The following is a 16,119-nucleotide window of genomic DNA, read 5'->3' as shown; positions in this document are numbered from 1 at the left end:
TTTTAGCATGCATTGATGTCGCACTGTGACAATTGCACAGTCATGCAACACTAGCTGAATACATTTTTAATAATTTTCTTCATACAAACAGAGCTTTGTTTTGGTGGTATTTAATCCTTCACTAATATGCGCTGAGGAGGCAACACTGATAGGCTGCACTGATGAGTGGCACGTATGGGCACTGATGAGGTGGGCACTAATGAGGAGGCACTTTTATTCCATACTGATGGGCACTAATTGCCGGCACTGAGTTGGCACTTATGGTGCGCTGATTAGGTGGCACTAATGAGGAGGCACTATTATTCCATACTGATGGGCACTAATTGACGGCACTGATGAGGTGGCACTTATGGGCGCTGATTAGGTGGCACTTATGGGCACTGAGGTGGCACTTATGAGGAGGCACTATTATTCATTCTGATGGGCACTAATTGGCCGCACTTATGGGCACTGATTAGGTGGCACTGATGAGGAGGCACTATTATTCTATACTGATGGGCACTAATTGGCGGCACAGATGAGGTGTTACTTATGGGCGCTCATTAGGTGGCACTTATGGGCACTCATGAGGTGGCACTTATGGGCACTGATTAGGTGGCACTAATGAGGCACTATTATTCCATACTGATGGGCACTAATTGATGGCACTGATGAGGTGGCACTTATGGGCGCTTAGGTGGCACTTATGAGCACTGATGAGGAGGCACTATTATTCCATACTGATGGGCACTAATTGGCAGCACTTATGGGCGCTGATTAGGTGGCACTGATGAGGCACTATTATTCCATACTGATGGGCACTAATTGGAGGCACTTATGGGCACTGATTAGGTGGCACTGATGAGGAGGCACTATTATTCCATACTGGTGGGCACTAATCGGTGGCACTTATGGGCACTAATCGGTGGCACTTATGGGCACTGATTAGGTGGCACTTATGGGCACTGATGAGGAGGCACTATTATTCCATACTGATGGGCACTAATTGGTGGCACTGATTAGGTGGCACTTATGGGCACTGATGAGGTGGCACTTATGGGCACCGATTAGGTGGCACTGATGAGGAGGCACTATTATTCCATACTGATGGGCACTGATGGGAATTCATGGGCAGCACTAATGAGCAGGCACTGATGGGCACTAACTGGCACCAGTAATAGGCATTGATTGGTGGCACTCATGGGCATTGATTAATGGCACTGCTGGGGCTTTACTGTAATAAAATGACATGCTCTGTTCTCCCCTGCGAGTAGATGCTGCTGATTGGCTCTCCTCGCCGCACGCTCTGTCAGTGTGAGTTGATGAGAGCCGATTACCGGCACTTCCTGTATTTAGTGACCGGCTGATCACATGATTAAAGAGCTGTGTTAGCTCTTTAATAGAACAGGGTCGTGCCGCGTCTAAACTACACGTCGCGGGCGCGATGGCGGCCGTTTCGGGTGCGCCGTCTTATGACATCCACCCAGAATGAGAGCCGCACCGTCCCTTGTCATTTGATGGCGTCAAGTTGGATAACGGCATCCCAGTCTTAGTCCGTAGGGTTCAATATTGAGTTGGCCCCGCCCTTTACAGCTATAAAAGCTTCAACTCTTCTGGGAAGGCCGTCCACAAGGTTTAGGAGTGTGTCTATGGGAATGTTTGACGAGTCTTCCAGAAGTGCATTTGGGTGGTCAGGCACTGATGTGGACGAGAAGGCCTGACTCGCAGTCTCCGCTCCAATTCATTCCAAAGGTGTTCTATCGGCTTGAGGTCAGGACTCTGTGCAGGCCAGTCAAGTTCCCACACCCCAAACTCGCTCATCCATGTCTTTTTGGTACTTGCTTTGTGCACTGGTCCAAATCATTTGGTGGGGGGGGGATTATTGTGTTGGGTTGTTCTTCAGGGTTAGTTTTGGCCCCTTAGTTCCAGTGAAGGGAACTCTTAAGGCGTCAGCATACCAAGACATTTTGGACAATTTCATGCTCCCAACTTTGTGGGAACAATTTAGGGGCGGCCCCTTCCTGTTCCAACATGACTGCGCACCAGTGCACAAAGCAAGGTCCATAAAGACAGAAAAAAAAGACATGGGTTCTATCAACTCCCTTCAAAATTTTGAATCAGTGACTCCAAACTGTGGCCATTTGCTTGCGTTTATCTGACCCTTGGGACACTATTCTTTCCACTGACACCAATGATGGGACACTATTCTTTCCACTGACACCAATGATGGGACACTATTCTTTCCACTGACACCAATGATGGGACACTATTCTTTCCACTGACACCAATGATGGGACACTATTCTTCCCACAGACACCAATGACGGGACACTATTCTTCCCACAGACACCAATGACGGGACACTATTCTTCCCACAGACACCAATGACGGGACACTATTCTTCCCACAGACACCAATGACGGGACACTATTCTTCCCACAGACACCAATGATGGGACACTATTCTTTCCACTGACACCAATGATGGGACACTATTCTTTCCACTGACACCAATGATGGGACACTATTCTTCCCACAGACACCAATGACGGGACACTATTCTTCCCACAGACACCAATGACGGGACACTATTCTTCCCACAGACACCAATGACGGGACACTATTCTTCCCACAGACACCAATGACGGGACACTATTCTTTCCACTGACACCAATGACGGGACACTATTCTTCCCACTGACACCAATGATGGGGACACTATTCCTCCCACTGACACCAATGACGGGACACTATTCTTCCCACTGACACCAATGATGGGGACACTATTCCTCCCACTGACACCAATGATGGGACACTATTCCTCCCACTGACACCAATGATGGGACACTATTCCTCCCACTGACACCAATGATGGGACACTATTCCTCCCGCTGACACCAATGACGGGACACTATTCTTTCCACTGACACCAATGACGGGACACTATTCTTTCCACTGACACCAATGACGGGACACTATTCTTCCCACTGACACCAATGACGGGACACTATTCCTCCCACTGACACCAATGTCCATATTTTATGTCTACAGTTTACAACCACTTTAAGCGCAGTGATACTTTGACTGACAATTACGAGGTCATGCAACATTGTACCCGATTTAAATGTTATATATATATATTTTAAACAGATAGAGCTTTCTTTTCATGGTATTTAATAACCACTTTACTATATAAAGAAAAAAGCCCCCCAAAAAATAAAAAACGTTCTCTTACTTTTTGTCATTAAAAAACAACACAAAAAAACAGCAAATAAAAATTCGAGGATATTTTAAAAACCTCAGGAATGACCCCATTTTTTAAAGCAGACACCCCAAGGCGATCTCATTTTTTTTTTTTTGCCATTGCTCTGTAATGTATTTAACCACTTAAGACCCGGACCTTTAGGCAGGTAAAGGACCTGGCCAGTTTTTGCGATTCGGCACTGCGTCGCTTCAACTGACAATTGCGCGGTCGTGCGACGTGGCTCCCAAACAAAATTGGAGTCCTTTTTTCCCCACAAATAGAGCTTTCTTTTGGTGGTATTTGATCACCTCTCCCTTTTTTATTTTTTGCGCTATAAACAAAAATAGAGCGACAATGTTGAAAAAAATGCAATATTTTTTACTTTTTGCTATAATAAATTTCCCCCAAAAATATATAAAAAAACATTTTTTTTCCTCAGTTTAGGCCGATACGTATTCTTCTACCTATTTTTGGTAAAAAACATCGCAATAAGCGTTTATCGATTGGTTTGCGCAAAATGTATAGCGTTTACAAAATAGGGGATAGTTTTATTGCATTTTTATATATATATTTTTTTTACTACTAATGGCGGCGATCAGCGATTTTTTTCGTGACTGCAACATTATGGCGGACACTTCGGACAATTTTGACACATTTTTGGGACCATTTTCATTTTCACAGCAAAAAATGCATTGTTTACTGTTAAAAAGGCTATTGCAGTTTGGGAGTTAAACACAAGGGGGCGCTGAAGGGGTTAAGTGTGACCTCATTTGTGTTTCTAAATGTAGGGGGCTGTAGGTGTGACGTCATCAATTGCGTTTCCCTATATAAGGGAACACACGATCGATGACAGCGACACAGTGAAGTACAGGGAAGCTGTGTTTTCACACGCCTCTCCCTGTTCTTCAGCTCCGGGGACCGATCGCGGGACACCATCGGCGATCGGGTCCGCGAGTCCCGCGGTCACGGAGCTTTGGACCGGCTGGGCAATTAAAGAGGACGTACCTGTACGTGGATGTGTCCAGCCGTGCCATTCTGTCGACGTATATGTGCAGGAGGCGGTCCTTAAGTGGTTAAAGGGGAAGTACTTGTACGTCCATGTGCCATTCTGCCGACGTAAATAGTCGTGCGGCGGTCCTTAACCGGTTTATTGGTGCTGGCCGGCGGTTTGAAGACTTTTTTTGACTGATCTGTGTGGAAGAACAAACTGTGCTTCCTGATCACCGGCCAGTAAGTGACACCCGGCTGCTACCTGTAACCTGTGTTTACATTTTATGATTGGTCACAGTGATCACAAGGTACAGAGCCACTCCCACTGGCTCTGTATATTTATGCTAGCACCCTGGAGAATAAAATGGCGGTCGTTGCAATACTTTCTGTCACACCGTATTTGCGCAGCGGTCTTGGGAACAAATACACGTAAGACACCAGTAACGTTAGCCCAATTTATTTTATATTGTGAAAGATAATCTTACGCCGAGTAAATTCATACCCAACATGTCACGCTTCAAAATTGCGTCCGCTCGTGGAATGCCGACAAAATTTTACCCTTTAAAATCTTCATAGGCGACGTTTAAAAAAATTCTACAGGTTGCATGTTTTGAGTTACAGAGGAGGTCTAGGGCTAGAATTATTGCTCTCGCTCTACCAATCGCGGCGATACCTCACATGTGTGGTTTGAACACCGTTTTCATATGCGGCGCTACTCACGTATGTGTTCGCTTCTGCACGCGAGCTCATTCTAACATAAGTATTATGATAAAATGAAACTATTAACAATGAACTAATCCTAAACAAAATACCGTATATACCCGAGTATAAGCCGAGGACCTAATTTGACCACCAAAAAATGGGAAAGGGTATTGACTTGAGTATAAGCCTAGGGTGAGAATGCAGCAGGTACCGGCCTGGACCCCAAACTTGGCACACATGTTGCCCCACTCTTGCTCTACAAGTGTGCAAAGTTGGTTGTCCGGGGGACCTACAGCTGGGGAGCACCTATTTTTCAAAGCCGGGCACCCCTTCCATAGACTCCTATGTTAAATGGTAATTTCTCCAGTGATTTGGGGACTCTGTACCAGCCGGTCGTAGGTCTCCTGGACCCGGAACTTGGCACACATGTAGCCCCATTTCTCCTCTACAAGTGTGCAACGTTTGTTGCCTGGGGGACCTACGGCTGGGAAGCACCGATTTTTTTTTTTCAAAGCCGGGCACACCTTCTATAGACTCCCATGTTAAACGTCGGTCTAGTCATGGGCACAGTGAGGCATGCACATGGGCACAGTGAGGAATGCACATGGACACAGTGAGGCATGCACACAGTGAGGCATGCACATGGACACAGTGAGGCATGCAGATGGACACCCTAGGCTTATGCCGCGTACACACGATAATTTTTGGGTTGTAAAAAATTACGATCATTAAAACGGTCTTGCCTATACACGATCGTGAAAAAAAAATGCTCTAGCAAAGCGCGGTGACGTACAACACGTACGACGGCACTATAAAGGGGAAGTTCCATTCAGATGATGCCACCCTTGGGGCTGCTTTAGCTGATTGTGTGTTAGTAAAGACTAGGGTTGTCCCGATACCGATACTAGTATCGGTATCGGGACCGATTCCGAGTATTTGCGGGAGTACTCGTACTCCCGCAAATACCCCCGATACCGAAATAGAATACTCCCCCCCCCCTGCCGCCGACGCATCCCCGCTTGGTTAATACGGGCGGGGAACATTACAGCTTTCATTGGAATAGCTGTAGTGTTTCCCACCGCGTATAGACACTCCCCCTTGCTCGGGTGAACTGTCCAATCCCGAGCAAGGGGGAGTGTCTATACGCAGCGCGGCACGAAAGACTACAGCTATTCATGCGGCAGCATGTATGGTAAGGGGGACATGGCTGGATATGGGGGGGGGACATGGCTGGATATGGGGGGGACATGGCTGCATATGGGGGGGGACATGGCTGCATATGGGGGGGGACATGGCTGCATATGGGGGGGACATGGCTGGATATGGGGGGGACATGGCTGGATATGGGGGGGACATGGCTGGATATGGGGGGACATGGCTGGATTTGGGGGGACATGGCTGGATATGGGGGGGGCAAGGCTGCATATATGGGGGGGACATGGCTGCATCTGTGGGGGGACATGGCTGCATCTGTGGGGGGACATGGCTGCATCTGTGGGGGGACATGGCTGCATTTGTGGGGGGATATGGCTGCATTTGGGGACACATTTAAAAAAAGTATCGGTATTCGGTATCGGCGAGTACTTGAAAAAAAGTATCGGTACTTGTACTCAGTCCTAAAAAAGTGGTATCGGGACAACCCTAGTAAAGACGATTCGCGATTTTCTGTCTGTTACAGCGTGATGAATGTGCTTACTCCATTACGAACGCTAGTTTTACCAGAACGAGCGCTCCCGTCTCATAACTTGCTTCTGAGCATGCGCGGATTTTTCACGTCGTTAAAGCACACACGACCATTTTTTACAACCCGAAAAACAAAGAATTTTTTTTTGCCCGTTTCTCAGAACCCGAAAAATGCTCTGAAGCCCACACACGATCGTTTTTAATCACATTAAAAAAAAAACGTAACTTTTTACAACACGAAAAATGATCGTGTGTACGCGGCATTATACTTGAGTCAATACGTTTTCGGCTTATATTCAGGTCGGCTTATACTCGAGTATATATGGTAGTTAATATGGCTGAAAAACACACAAGTCCACCCAGTTCAGCCCGACATGTGACATCATCCCATCTCTCTGAAGAAATTTTCCCTTATTTAGAACATGCAGGAGTTTCCACGTTCGCGTGGACCTGCCCGTGCCGAACCAGATTTGATTTGCTGCTGTAGCATTTGCCGCATACGGGACAAGAATACGGGTGGACATCGGTGTGAACAATTCGATGTGTGGCTAGCTGGGCTCTTTCACTAAAACATTCCCCGCACTGCGCACATGAAAATGGCTTCTCCCCCGTATGTGCTCTCTGATGCGCAAAAAAGTGGCTTCTCTGGTTAAAACATTTCCCGCACTCTGTACAGGAATACGGCTTGACGCCCGTGTGCGTTCTCTCATGTACGAGAACATAGGCCTTCTCAGTAAAACGTTTCCCGCACTCGGAACAAGAGTACGGCTTCTCCCCGGTGTGAGTCCTCTGATGTTTGGTAAGGTGGGTTTTCTGAGTGAAGCATTTCCCGCACTCTAGACATGGATACGGCTTCTCGCCCGTGTGAGTTCTCTGGTGTTCAACAAGGCTGGCTCTCCAGGCAAAAAGCCTCCCGCATTCGGAACACGAAAACGGCTTCTCCCCGGAGTGGATCCGATGATGTGTCGTGAGGTTCCTTTTCCTGTCGAAGCATTTCCCACATTCGGAGCAGGAGTATGGCTTCTCTCCAGTGTGCTTCTTCTGATGTTGAATAACACTGGCTCTCCGGGTAAAAGATTTCCCGCACATTGTACATAGGAACCATTTACCCACTCGACAAGCTGTATGATCGGTGGCGGGAGGGGAGAGATCGAGCAAATTCCCTTTTTGGGGAGGTGGCTTCGAAGAACAGTCTGGAGTAATGCTGTCTTCTGAAGAATCTGATGTGATGTCTTCTTCCTCTTCCAATTCTCCATCTGGAGAGACAATGGAACATATTTATAGCTTATTCTCATCGGGGTAGATTCAGGTAGGGGCGCGCAAAACTGCGTTGGCGTAACATCAGAAATTTACGTTACGCCTCCGCAAGTTTTACTGGCAAGTGCTTGATTCACAAAGCACTTGCCGGTAAAGTTGCGGAGGCGTAGCGTAAAAGGGGCCTGCGTAAGCCCGCGTAGTTTAAATGATCCCGTAGGGGGCGTGGATCATTTAAATTAGGCGCGTTCCCGCGTCGAACTTACCGCGCATGCGCCGTCCCTAAAATTTCCCGACGTGCATTGCGGCAAATGACGTCGCAAGGACGTCATTTGCTTCGACGTGAACGTAAATGGCGTCCAGCGACATTAACGAACGAGTTACGCAAAATTTGAAAATCGCGACGCGGGAACGACGACCATACTTAACATTGGCTGCGCCTCCTAATAGCAGGAGCAGCCTTACGACGAAACCGACTTACGCAAACGACGTAAAAAACTAACGTCGGGCGCGCGTACGTTTGTGAATCAGCGTAGGTATGCAATTTGCATACTCTACGCTGAAAACTACCGGAGCGCCACCTAGCGGCCACCGTAAGAATGCACCCTAAGATACGACGGCATAAGAGACTTATGCCAGTCGTATCTTAGGCTACAGTCGGCGTATCGAGCTTTCTGAATACAGAAAGTCGATACGCTGGCGCTACTTAGCAATTACGCTGCGTATCTATGGATACGCAGGCGTAATTGCTACCTGAATCTACCCCATTGTGTTGGCCTTCTGGAATGTTATGCCCCGTACACACGATCGGATTTTCCGACAGCAAAAGTTCGATGTGAGCTTTAGAATTAAAATATTGACCGTGTGTAGGCTCCATCGCACTTTTGCTGTCGGAATTTCCGCCAACAAAAGATTGAGAGCTGGTTCTCAATTCTTCAGACGGAAAAAATTCCGATCGGAAATTCCGATCGTCTGTAGCAATTCCAACGCGCATAATTCCGACGCATGCTCGGAAACTTAATTTTCTCGGGTCGTCGTAGTGTTGTACGTCACCGCGTTCTTGACAGTCGAAAGTTCAGAGAGCTTTTGTGTGACCCTGTGTATGCAAGCCAAGCTTGAGTGGAAGTCCGGTCGGAAAAAAAACATCCAAGGTTTTTCCGACGGAAAATCTGATCGTGTGTACGGGGCGTAAGAAGTAAACGGGTAAAGGGTCACTAAGTATACAAGTTGGTCATACAGAACCTGTTTTCATTGTACACCTTATTTTTGATCCAGTGATGACTTCACAGTGGCCAAGTGTCAGTATAGAAAGTGTAGGACGCCGCTCACCCAGCCCGATACATGTAGGTGTATATAATGGCCTCTGCTAATGCTGCTCCACAGCCCCCCCTGACACGTTTCGTCCCACCGTCATAGAGGTGGGAGACAAAAGCAGGACTAGAGCATTAATGCATCAGCCGCGGCAGAAGGAAGATAACCATGCGTACGTAATTAATTTAATGAGGTGGGTGGGGCAAAATGCATCAGAGGGCGTGGCCTGTGGAGCGGTATTAGCTGAAGTAATCACATACACCTACGTGTATCGGGCTGGGTGAGCAGCGACTTGCATAGGGGTGCACCGAATGTTTTTTTGGTGCCGAAACCGATACCGAATATGAAAAATACACTAGGCCGAAAAATGTATCTATAGGCCAGGTGGGAACTGGTTAATAACTGCTTTAAGGCTGAAGAGGGACTTACTGACCATCAAGGTACACAGTTCAAAAACTTGAGAACTTTATCTGCATTTATTGTTTATTACTCACCTTTGCTGATCTCTGGAAGGACTTCCTCTTCTTCAATCTTAATCTGTATTACTTCCACATCCTCTTCATCTTTGACTTCTGTCTGAGGGGATGCAGTGTCTGTGAATAGAAATGAGAGTGAAGCCCCCTATACTGAGATGTATGAGAGACCCCAGAGAGTGTGTGTGTGGTAACCCCCAGCTCTGCTGATCCCCCACTCAGTAGTAACCCCCAGCTCTGCTGATCCCCCACTCAGTAGTAACCCCCAGCTCTGCTGATCCCCCACTCGGTAGTAACCCCCAGCTCTGCTGATCCCCCCACTCAGTAGTAATCCCCCAGCTCTGCTGATCCCCCACTCAGTAGTAACCCCCAGCTCTGCTGATCCCCCCACTCAGTAGTAATCCCCCAGAGCTCCACGTCCTGTCAGGAAGAGGAGACCAATGGTGTGTCCCTTGTACATAGGGACAACCACCGGTCACCTCCCCCAGTCATTCCCCCTCCCCCACAGTAAGAATTACTCCCAGGGTACATATTTAACCCCTTGATCACCCCCTAGTGTTAACCCCTTCCCTGCCAGTCACATTTATACAGTAACCAGTGCATTTTTATAGCTCTGTTCGCTGTATAAATGTGAATGGTCCAAAAAAATGTGTCAAAAGTGTCCGATGCGTCCGCCGTAATATCGCAGTCGTGACAAAAATCGCAGATCGCCGCCATTACTAGTAAAAAAATAATAATAATAATAATAAAAAGAAAAGTAATAATTCTATCACCTATTTTGTAGGCGTTATAACGTTTGCGCAAACTAATCGCGCTTATTGTGATTTTTTTCTTTTTTTTTACCAAAAATATGTAGAAGAATACGTATCGGAACAAAAACTAAAAAATATTGTGTTTTTTAACCCCTTCCCGACCGCCGCATGTACATATACGTCGGCAGAATGGCACGTACAGGCACATTGGCGTACCTGTACGTCCCTGCCTAGACGTGGGTCGGGGGTCCGATCGAGACCCCCCCCGCGACTTGCGGCGGTCGGGTCCCCTCGGGGAGCGATCCGGGACGACGGCGCGGCTATTTGTTTATAGCCGCTCCGTCGCGATCGCTCCCCGGAGCTGAAGAACGGGGAGAGCCGTGTGTAAACACGGCTTCCCCATGCTTCACTATGGCGCTGCATCGATCGAGTGATCCCTTATATAGGGAGACTTGATCAATGACATCATTCCTACAGCCACACCCCCCTACAGTTGTAAACACACACTAAGTGTACACCAAATCCTACAGCGCCCCCTGTGATTAACTCCCAAACTGCAACTGTCATTTTCACAATAAACAATGCAATTTAAATGCATTTTTTGCTGTGAAAATGACAATGGTCCCAAAAATGTGTCAAAATTGTCCGAAGTGTCCGCCATAATGTCGCAGTCACGAAAAAAATCGCTGATCGCCGCCATTAGTAGTAAAAAAAATTTTTTTTTATAAAAATGCAATAAAACTATCCCCTATTTTGTGAACGCTATAAATTTTGCGCAAACCAATCGATAAACGCTTATTGCGATTTTTTTTACCAAAAATAGGTACAAGAATACGTATCGGCCTAAACTGAGGAAAAAAACATTTTTTATATATGTTTTTGGGGGATATTTATTATAGAAAAAAGTAAAAAATATTGCATTTTTTTCAAAATTGTCGCTCTATTTTTGTTTATAGCGCAAAAAATAAAAACCGCAGAGGTGATCAAATACCACCAAAAGAAAGCTCTATTTGTGGGGAAAAAAGGACGCCAATTTTGTTTGGGAGCCACGTCGCACGACCGCGCAATTGTCTGTTAAAGCGATGCAGTCCCAAACTGTAAAAACACCTTGGGTCTTTAGGCAGCAATATGGTCCGGGGCTTAAGCGGTTAAATGGGATATTTATTAGAGCACATTTATACAGTAACCAGTGCATTTTTATAGCACTGTTCGCTGTAAAAAAATGTGAATAGTCCCAGAAATGTGTCAAAAGTGTCCGATGTGTCCGCCGTAATATCGAAGTCGCAACTAAAAAATATTGGCCCAGATTCAGTAAGCAATTGCGCCTGCGTAACCATAGTTACGCAGCGCAATTGCTGACTTGCGCCGGCGTAACGAGTTCTCCTGATTCAGAGAACTCGTTACGCCGACTGCAGCCTAAAATCTGCGTGGCAGAAGGCTCTTATGCCACGCAGATTTTAGGCTGCATTCTTGCGATGACCGCTAGGGGGCGTTCCCAATGTGGTCAGCGTATAGTATGCAAATTGCATACTTACGCAGATTAACAACGTTGCGTGAGCCCTGCGTACGCAAATTACGTAGTTTACGTACGTCGGGTTTCGCGTAAGGTTGCACATCCTAATAGCAGGCGCAGGCAATGCTATAGGATACCCGTCGTTCCCGCGTCACGACGTTCGAAATTTACGTGATTTGCATAAGTGATTCGTGAATGGCGCTGGACGCCATTCACGTTCACTTTGAAGCAAATGACGTCCTTGCGACGTCATTTGCCGCAATGCACGTCGGGAAAGTTTTCCGACGGAGCATGCGCTCTACGCTCGGTGCGGGAGCGCGCCTAATTTAAATGATTCCTGCCCCCTACGGGATCATTTACATTAGGCGCCCTTACGCAGGGCAATTTTAAAGAGCGCACACGCAATTTACGGAGCTACTGCTCCGTGAATCGCCCGCAGCGCAGATAATTTGCGGGGGCGCAGGGCAAAAATGCTGCCCTGCGCCTCCGCAAATAAGGGGCAAATCGTACCTGAATCTGGGCCCTTGTGTTTTTTTTTCAAAATGGTCGCTCTATTTGTGGGGAAAAAAGGACGTCGATTGTGTTTGGGAGCCACGTCACACGACCGCGCAAATTGTCATTCAAAGCGTGACAGTGCCGAAAGGTGAAATTTCGCCTGGGCAGGAAGCAAGTGGTTGATATTATTATTGTTACCCCGATTCATTTCCTTATTTTTTTTTTATGGGATATTACACTTCCGAATCTACCCAGGACTGTAGCTACGAAGGTGGGAAGTTTTCCTCTGACACTCAAGGATTTTCATACCAATAATGGCATTCTCGCTTTCAGCATGGTGCAAGTGAAAATCGCACGATCGTTGGTGGGATTTTCGAATGACTTGTACTTTAGCGTTTCTCACACACCTGCGCTGATCTCTGGAGGAATTTCCTCCTTACACGGCTCATCGCCTCTCGCATCCGTCTCATCCTCTTCCTCTGTACCTTCGGTTATACAATCCGTCTGGTCTGCCTTCGGCGTCACCTAAACAAGAGTAAGAATAAGACATTAACCACTTCCATACCAGGGCACTTACGCACCTTCCTGCCCAGGCCGATTTTCAGCTTTCAGCGCGGTCGCACTTTGAATGACAATTGCGCCGTCGTGCTACACTGTACCCAAACAATTGTTTTATAATTTTTTCCCCACAAATAGAGCTTTCATTTGGTGGGATTTAATCACCTCTGCGATTTTTTTTTTTGCGCAACAACTAAAAAAAGACAGACATTTTTTAAAAAATAAAGTTTTTATTTTTTTGGGAAATAAGTAAGTTTCCTTCTTCGATTACGGGCACCGATGAGGTGGCACTGATGGGCACCAGTGAGGCGACACTGATAGGCGCCACTCATAGGCGGCACTGGGCACTCATAGGCGACACTGATGGGCACTCATGGGTGGCACTCATGGGTACTTAAGGGTGGCACAGATGGGCACTGATAGATTGGCACTGATGGACACTGAGGGCATTACTGGGCATCACTTGTTTATCCCAGTGTCCATGTTGCCAGTCAGTGCCCATTTGGTGGTATTTGATCACCTCTGCGATTTTTATTTTTTGCGCAACAACTAAAAAACGATAGAAAATTTTGAAAAAAAATAAAGTTTTTATTTTTTTTCTGTTACTTTTTTTGTAAATAAGTTTTCTTCTTCGATTACGGGCACTGATATGGCGGCACTGATGGGCACCAGTGAGGCGGCACTGATGGACACTGATAGGCGGTGCTGGTATGCGGCACTGATGGGCACTCATAGGCGACACTGATGGGCATTCATAGGCCGCACTGATGGGCACTCATGGTTGGCACTGATGGGTACTTATGGGTGGCACAGATGGGCACTGATAGATGGACACTGAGGGGTGGCACTGATAGATGGACACTGAGGGGTGGCACTGATGGACACTGAGGACATTACTGGGCATCACTTGTTTATCCCAGTGCCCATGTTGCCAGTCAGTGCCCATTTGTGCCCTTTCACACTGCCAAGCGCCCGAAAAACGTTGGTAAAGCTCCGCTAAGACCCCTTTCACACTGGGGCGTTTTTTCAGGCGCTTTGGCATTAAAAAAAGCGCCTCAATGGGAAGGGGGCTTTAGGAGCGGTGTAGTCAGCGCTCCTAAAGCGTTGCAAAGAAGCTGCTTGCAGGACTTTTTTTTGACACCCTGCCAGCGCAGCGCCTCAGTGTGAGAGCACTCGGGCTTTCACATTAGGATTGCAGATGAGGCTTCTTTCAGGCGCTTTACACAAGCTTTTATTAACGTTAAGACCCCTTTCACACTGGGGCGTTTTTCAGGCGCTTTAGTGTGAAAGCACTCGGGCTTTCACATTGGGATTGCAGATGCAGCTTCTTTCAGGCGCTTTTTTTTTTAACGCTAAAGCGCCTGAAAAAACGCCCCAGTGTGAAAAGGGTCTTAAAGTGGATGTAAAACCGAAAAAAAAAAAAAAAAGTTGCTGTCACAATGTAGAGTAAAAGATTTCTTATCATCTCTACCCAGTCTTGCCACAAAGAGTTAATCCAGCTCTGAGCAATCCTCTTTTATTGTTCAGTGAAATAAAACGGACTTACAGAGAAAATCCTTAGTCCGTTCCGCCCCCCTTGCTGTGAGTGACAGGTTATTTACATATCTCATGCACTAGCCTGGAGACGGGCATTATTTCTTAATTCCCACCCCCACTCCTTTTCTGAAGTCATGCGGTTACTTTTCTGGATTTTGACTGGATGTTAGGGATCATAGCAGAATTCAGTGTAAGGAATACACAGGAAAAAATGCTTTTTGACAAGGGGAGTGTAGAGGAGGGCGGGGAGTCTACTGACATCACGACTCCACCCACCGAGCTCCAGACAACAGACCCACCCACAGAATCTGCAGTCTTTCAGTTCTTATAAACAGACAGAGGGGAGACATTTATCAGGTAAGGATGCATACAGGAGGCATCTATATCCTTATAGATCAGCACTATGGGAGGAGTTTAGAAAGGATGAGAGTGGCGTTACATCCACTTTAAGGTGAACTGTCAGATCTGGGGGGAAACCCACCTCACACAATCAAGATGGCTGTGCTGAAAGCACTGTAGCTCATATAATAATTTAATATTTGCATTTAATTCATACCTGATCCTCCTGAGGGATCTCCTGATGTTCCTGTGTGGAGTCCCGGGAATACAGAGGACGGGGACATCTCTCTGGGGGATTTCTATTACTGGATCCATCTGTAGGAAACACACACTGACTGATTACATTGGCCCAGATTCTCGTATCTGGGCGTAAAACTGCAGCGGCGTAACGTATGTCATTTACGTTACGCCGCCGCAAGTTTTACAGGCAAGTGCTTTATTCACAAAGAACTTGCCTATAAAGTTGCGGCGGCGTAGCGTAAATCCCCCGGCGCAAGCCCGCCTAATTCAAATGATCCGGGTAGAGGGCGTGGAGCATTTAAAATTAGGCGCGTTCCCACGCCGAACGTAATGCGCATGCGCCGTCCCTAAAATTTTCCCGACGTGCATTGCGCTAAATGACGTCGCAAGGACGTCATTGGTTTCGACGTGAACGTAAACGGCGTCCAGCCCCATTCACGGGCGACTTACGCAAACAACGTAAATTTTAAAATTTCTACGCGGGAACGACGGCCATACTTAACATTGGTTGCCCCTCATATAGCAGGGGCAACTTTACGCGTCGCAAATCTAACGTAAACGTCGTAACTTCACTGCGTCGACCGCGCGTACGTTGGGGAATTCGCGTATTTTGCTAATTTGCATACTCGACGGGGAAAACGATGGAGGCGACACCTAGCGGCAAAAAAAAAAAATGCATTTTAGATCCGACAGCGTAAGAGCCTTACGCCTGTCGGATCTAATGGTTATCTATGCGTAACTGATTCTAAGAATCAGTCGCATAGATACGCCGGGCCAGATTAGGACTTACGATGGCGCACATTGCGCTGCGCCGTCGTAAGCCCTTTGTGAATCTGGGCCATAGTTTCTATGTCTTTATATCAGAGGATGTGTATCTAGGGGGATCCTCAATACTCTTCTCTCCTTTACAAGAAATGAAAGTCTCCTCTTACCCGGAGATGTGAGGGGCGGCCGCTTCTCCATCATGACGTTCCTGTAGAGATCCTTGTGTCCTTCTATATACTCCCACTCCTCCATGGAGAAATAGACAGTGACATCCTGACACCTTATAGG

The 16,119-nt window shown here is 47.0% G+C and overlaps 1 protein-coding gene across 1 annotated transcript; it reads right to left on the bottom strand.

Annotated features, from left to right (window-relative positions):
* Positions 1-6,856: 6,856 nt before the first annotated feature.
* Positions 6,857-16,015, bottom strand: LOC120909950 (gastrula zinc finger protein XlCGF49.1-like). Its single transcript, XM_040321772.1, has 5 exons — positions 15,999-16,015; positions 15,044-15,141; positions 12,801-12,918; positions 9,655-9,753; positions 6,857-7,851 (listed from the first exon to the last, which is right to left on the bottom strand). The coding sequence occupies exon 5, from the start codon at positions 7,682-7,684 to the stop codon at positions 7,007-7,009; it is 678 nt and encodes a 225-aa protein (XP_040177706.1). The 5' UTR covers positions 7,685-7,851; positions 9,655-9,753; positions 12,801-12,918; positions 15,044-15,141; positions 15,999-16,015; the 3' UTR covers positions 6,857-7,006.
* Between the last annotated feature and the right edge of the window lie 104 nt (positions 16,016-16,119).

This window comes from Rana temporaria, chromosome 8 (assembly GCF_905171775.1).
Source record: "Rana temporaria chromosome 8, aRanTem1.1, whole genome shotgun sequence".
NCBI lineage: Eukaryota > Metazoa > Chordata > Amphibia > Anura > Ranidae > Rana > Rana temporaria.
This window is presented reverse-complemented; position numbering and strand designations above follow the sequence as displayed.

Coding starts and splice junctions, on each gene's coding strand:
- LOC120909950 (XM_040321772.1), bottom strand. CDS start 7,684: ATGTGCGGGAAATCTTTTACCCGGAGAGCCAGTGTTATTCAACATCAG.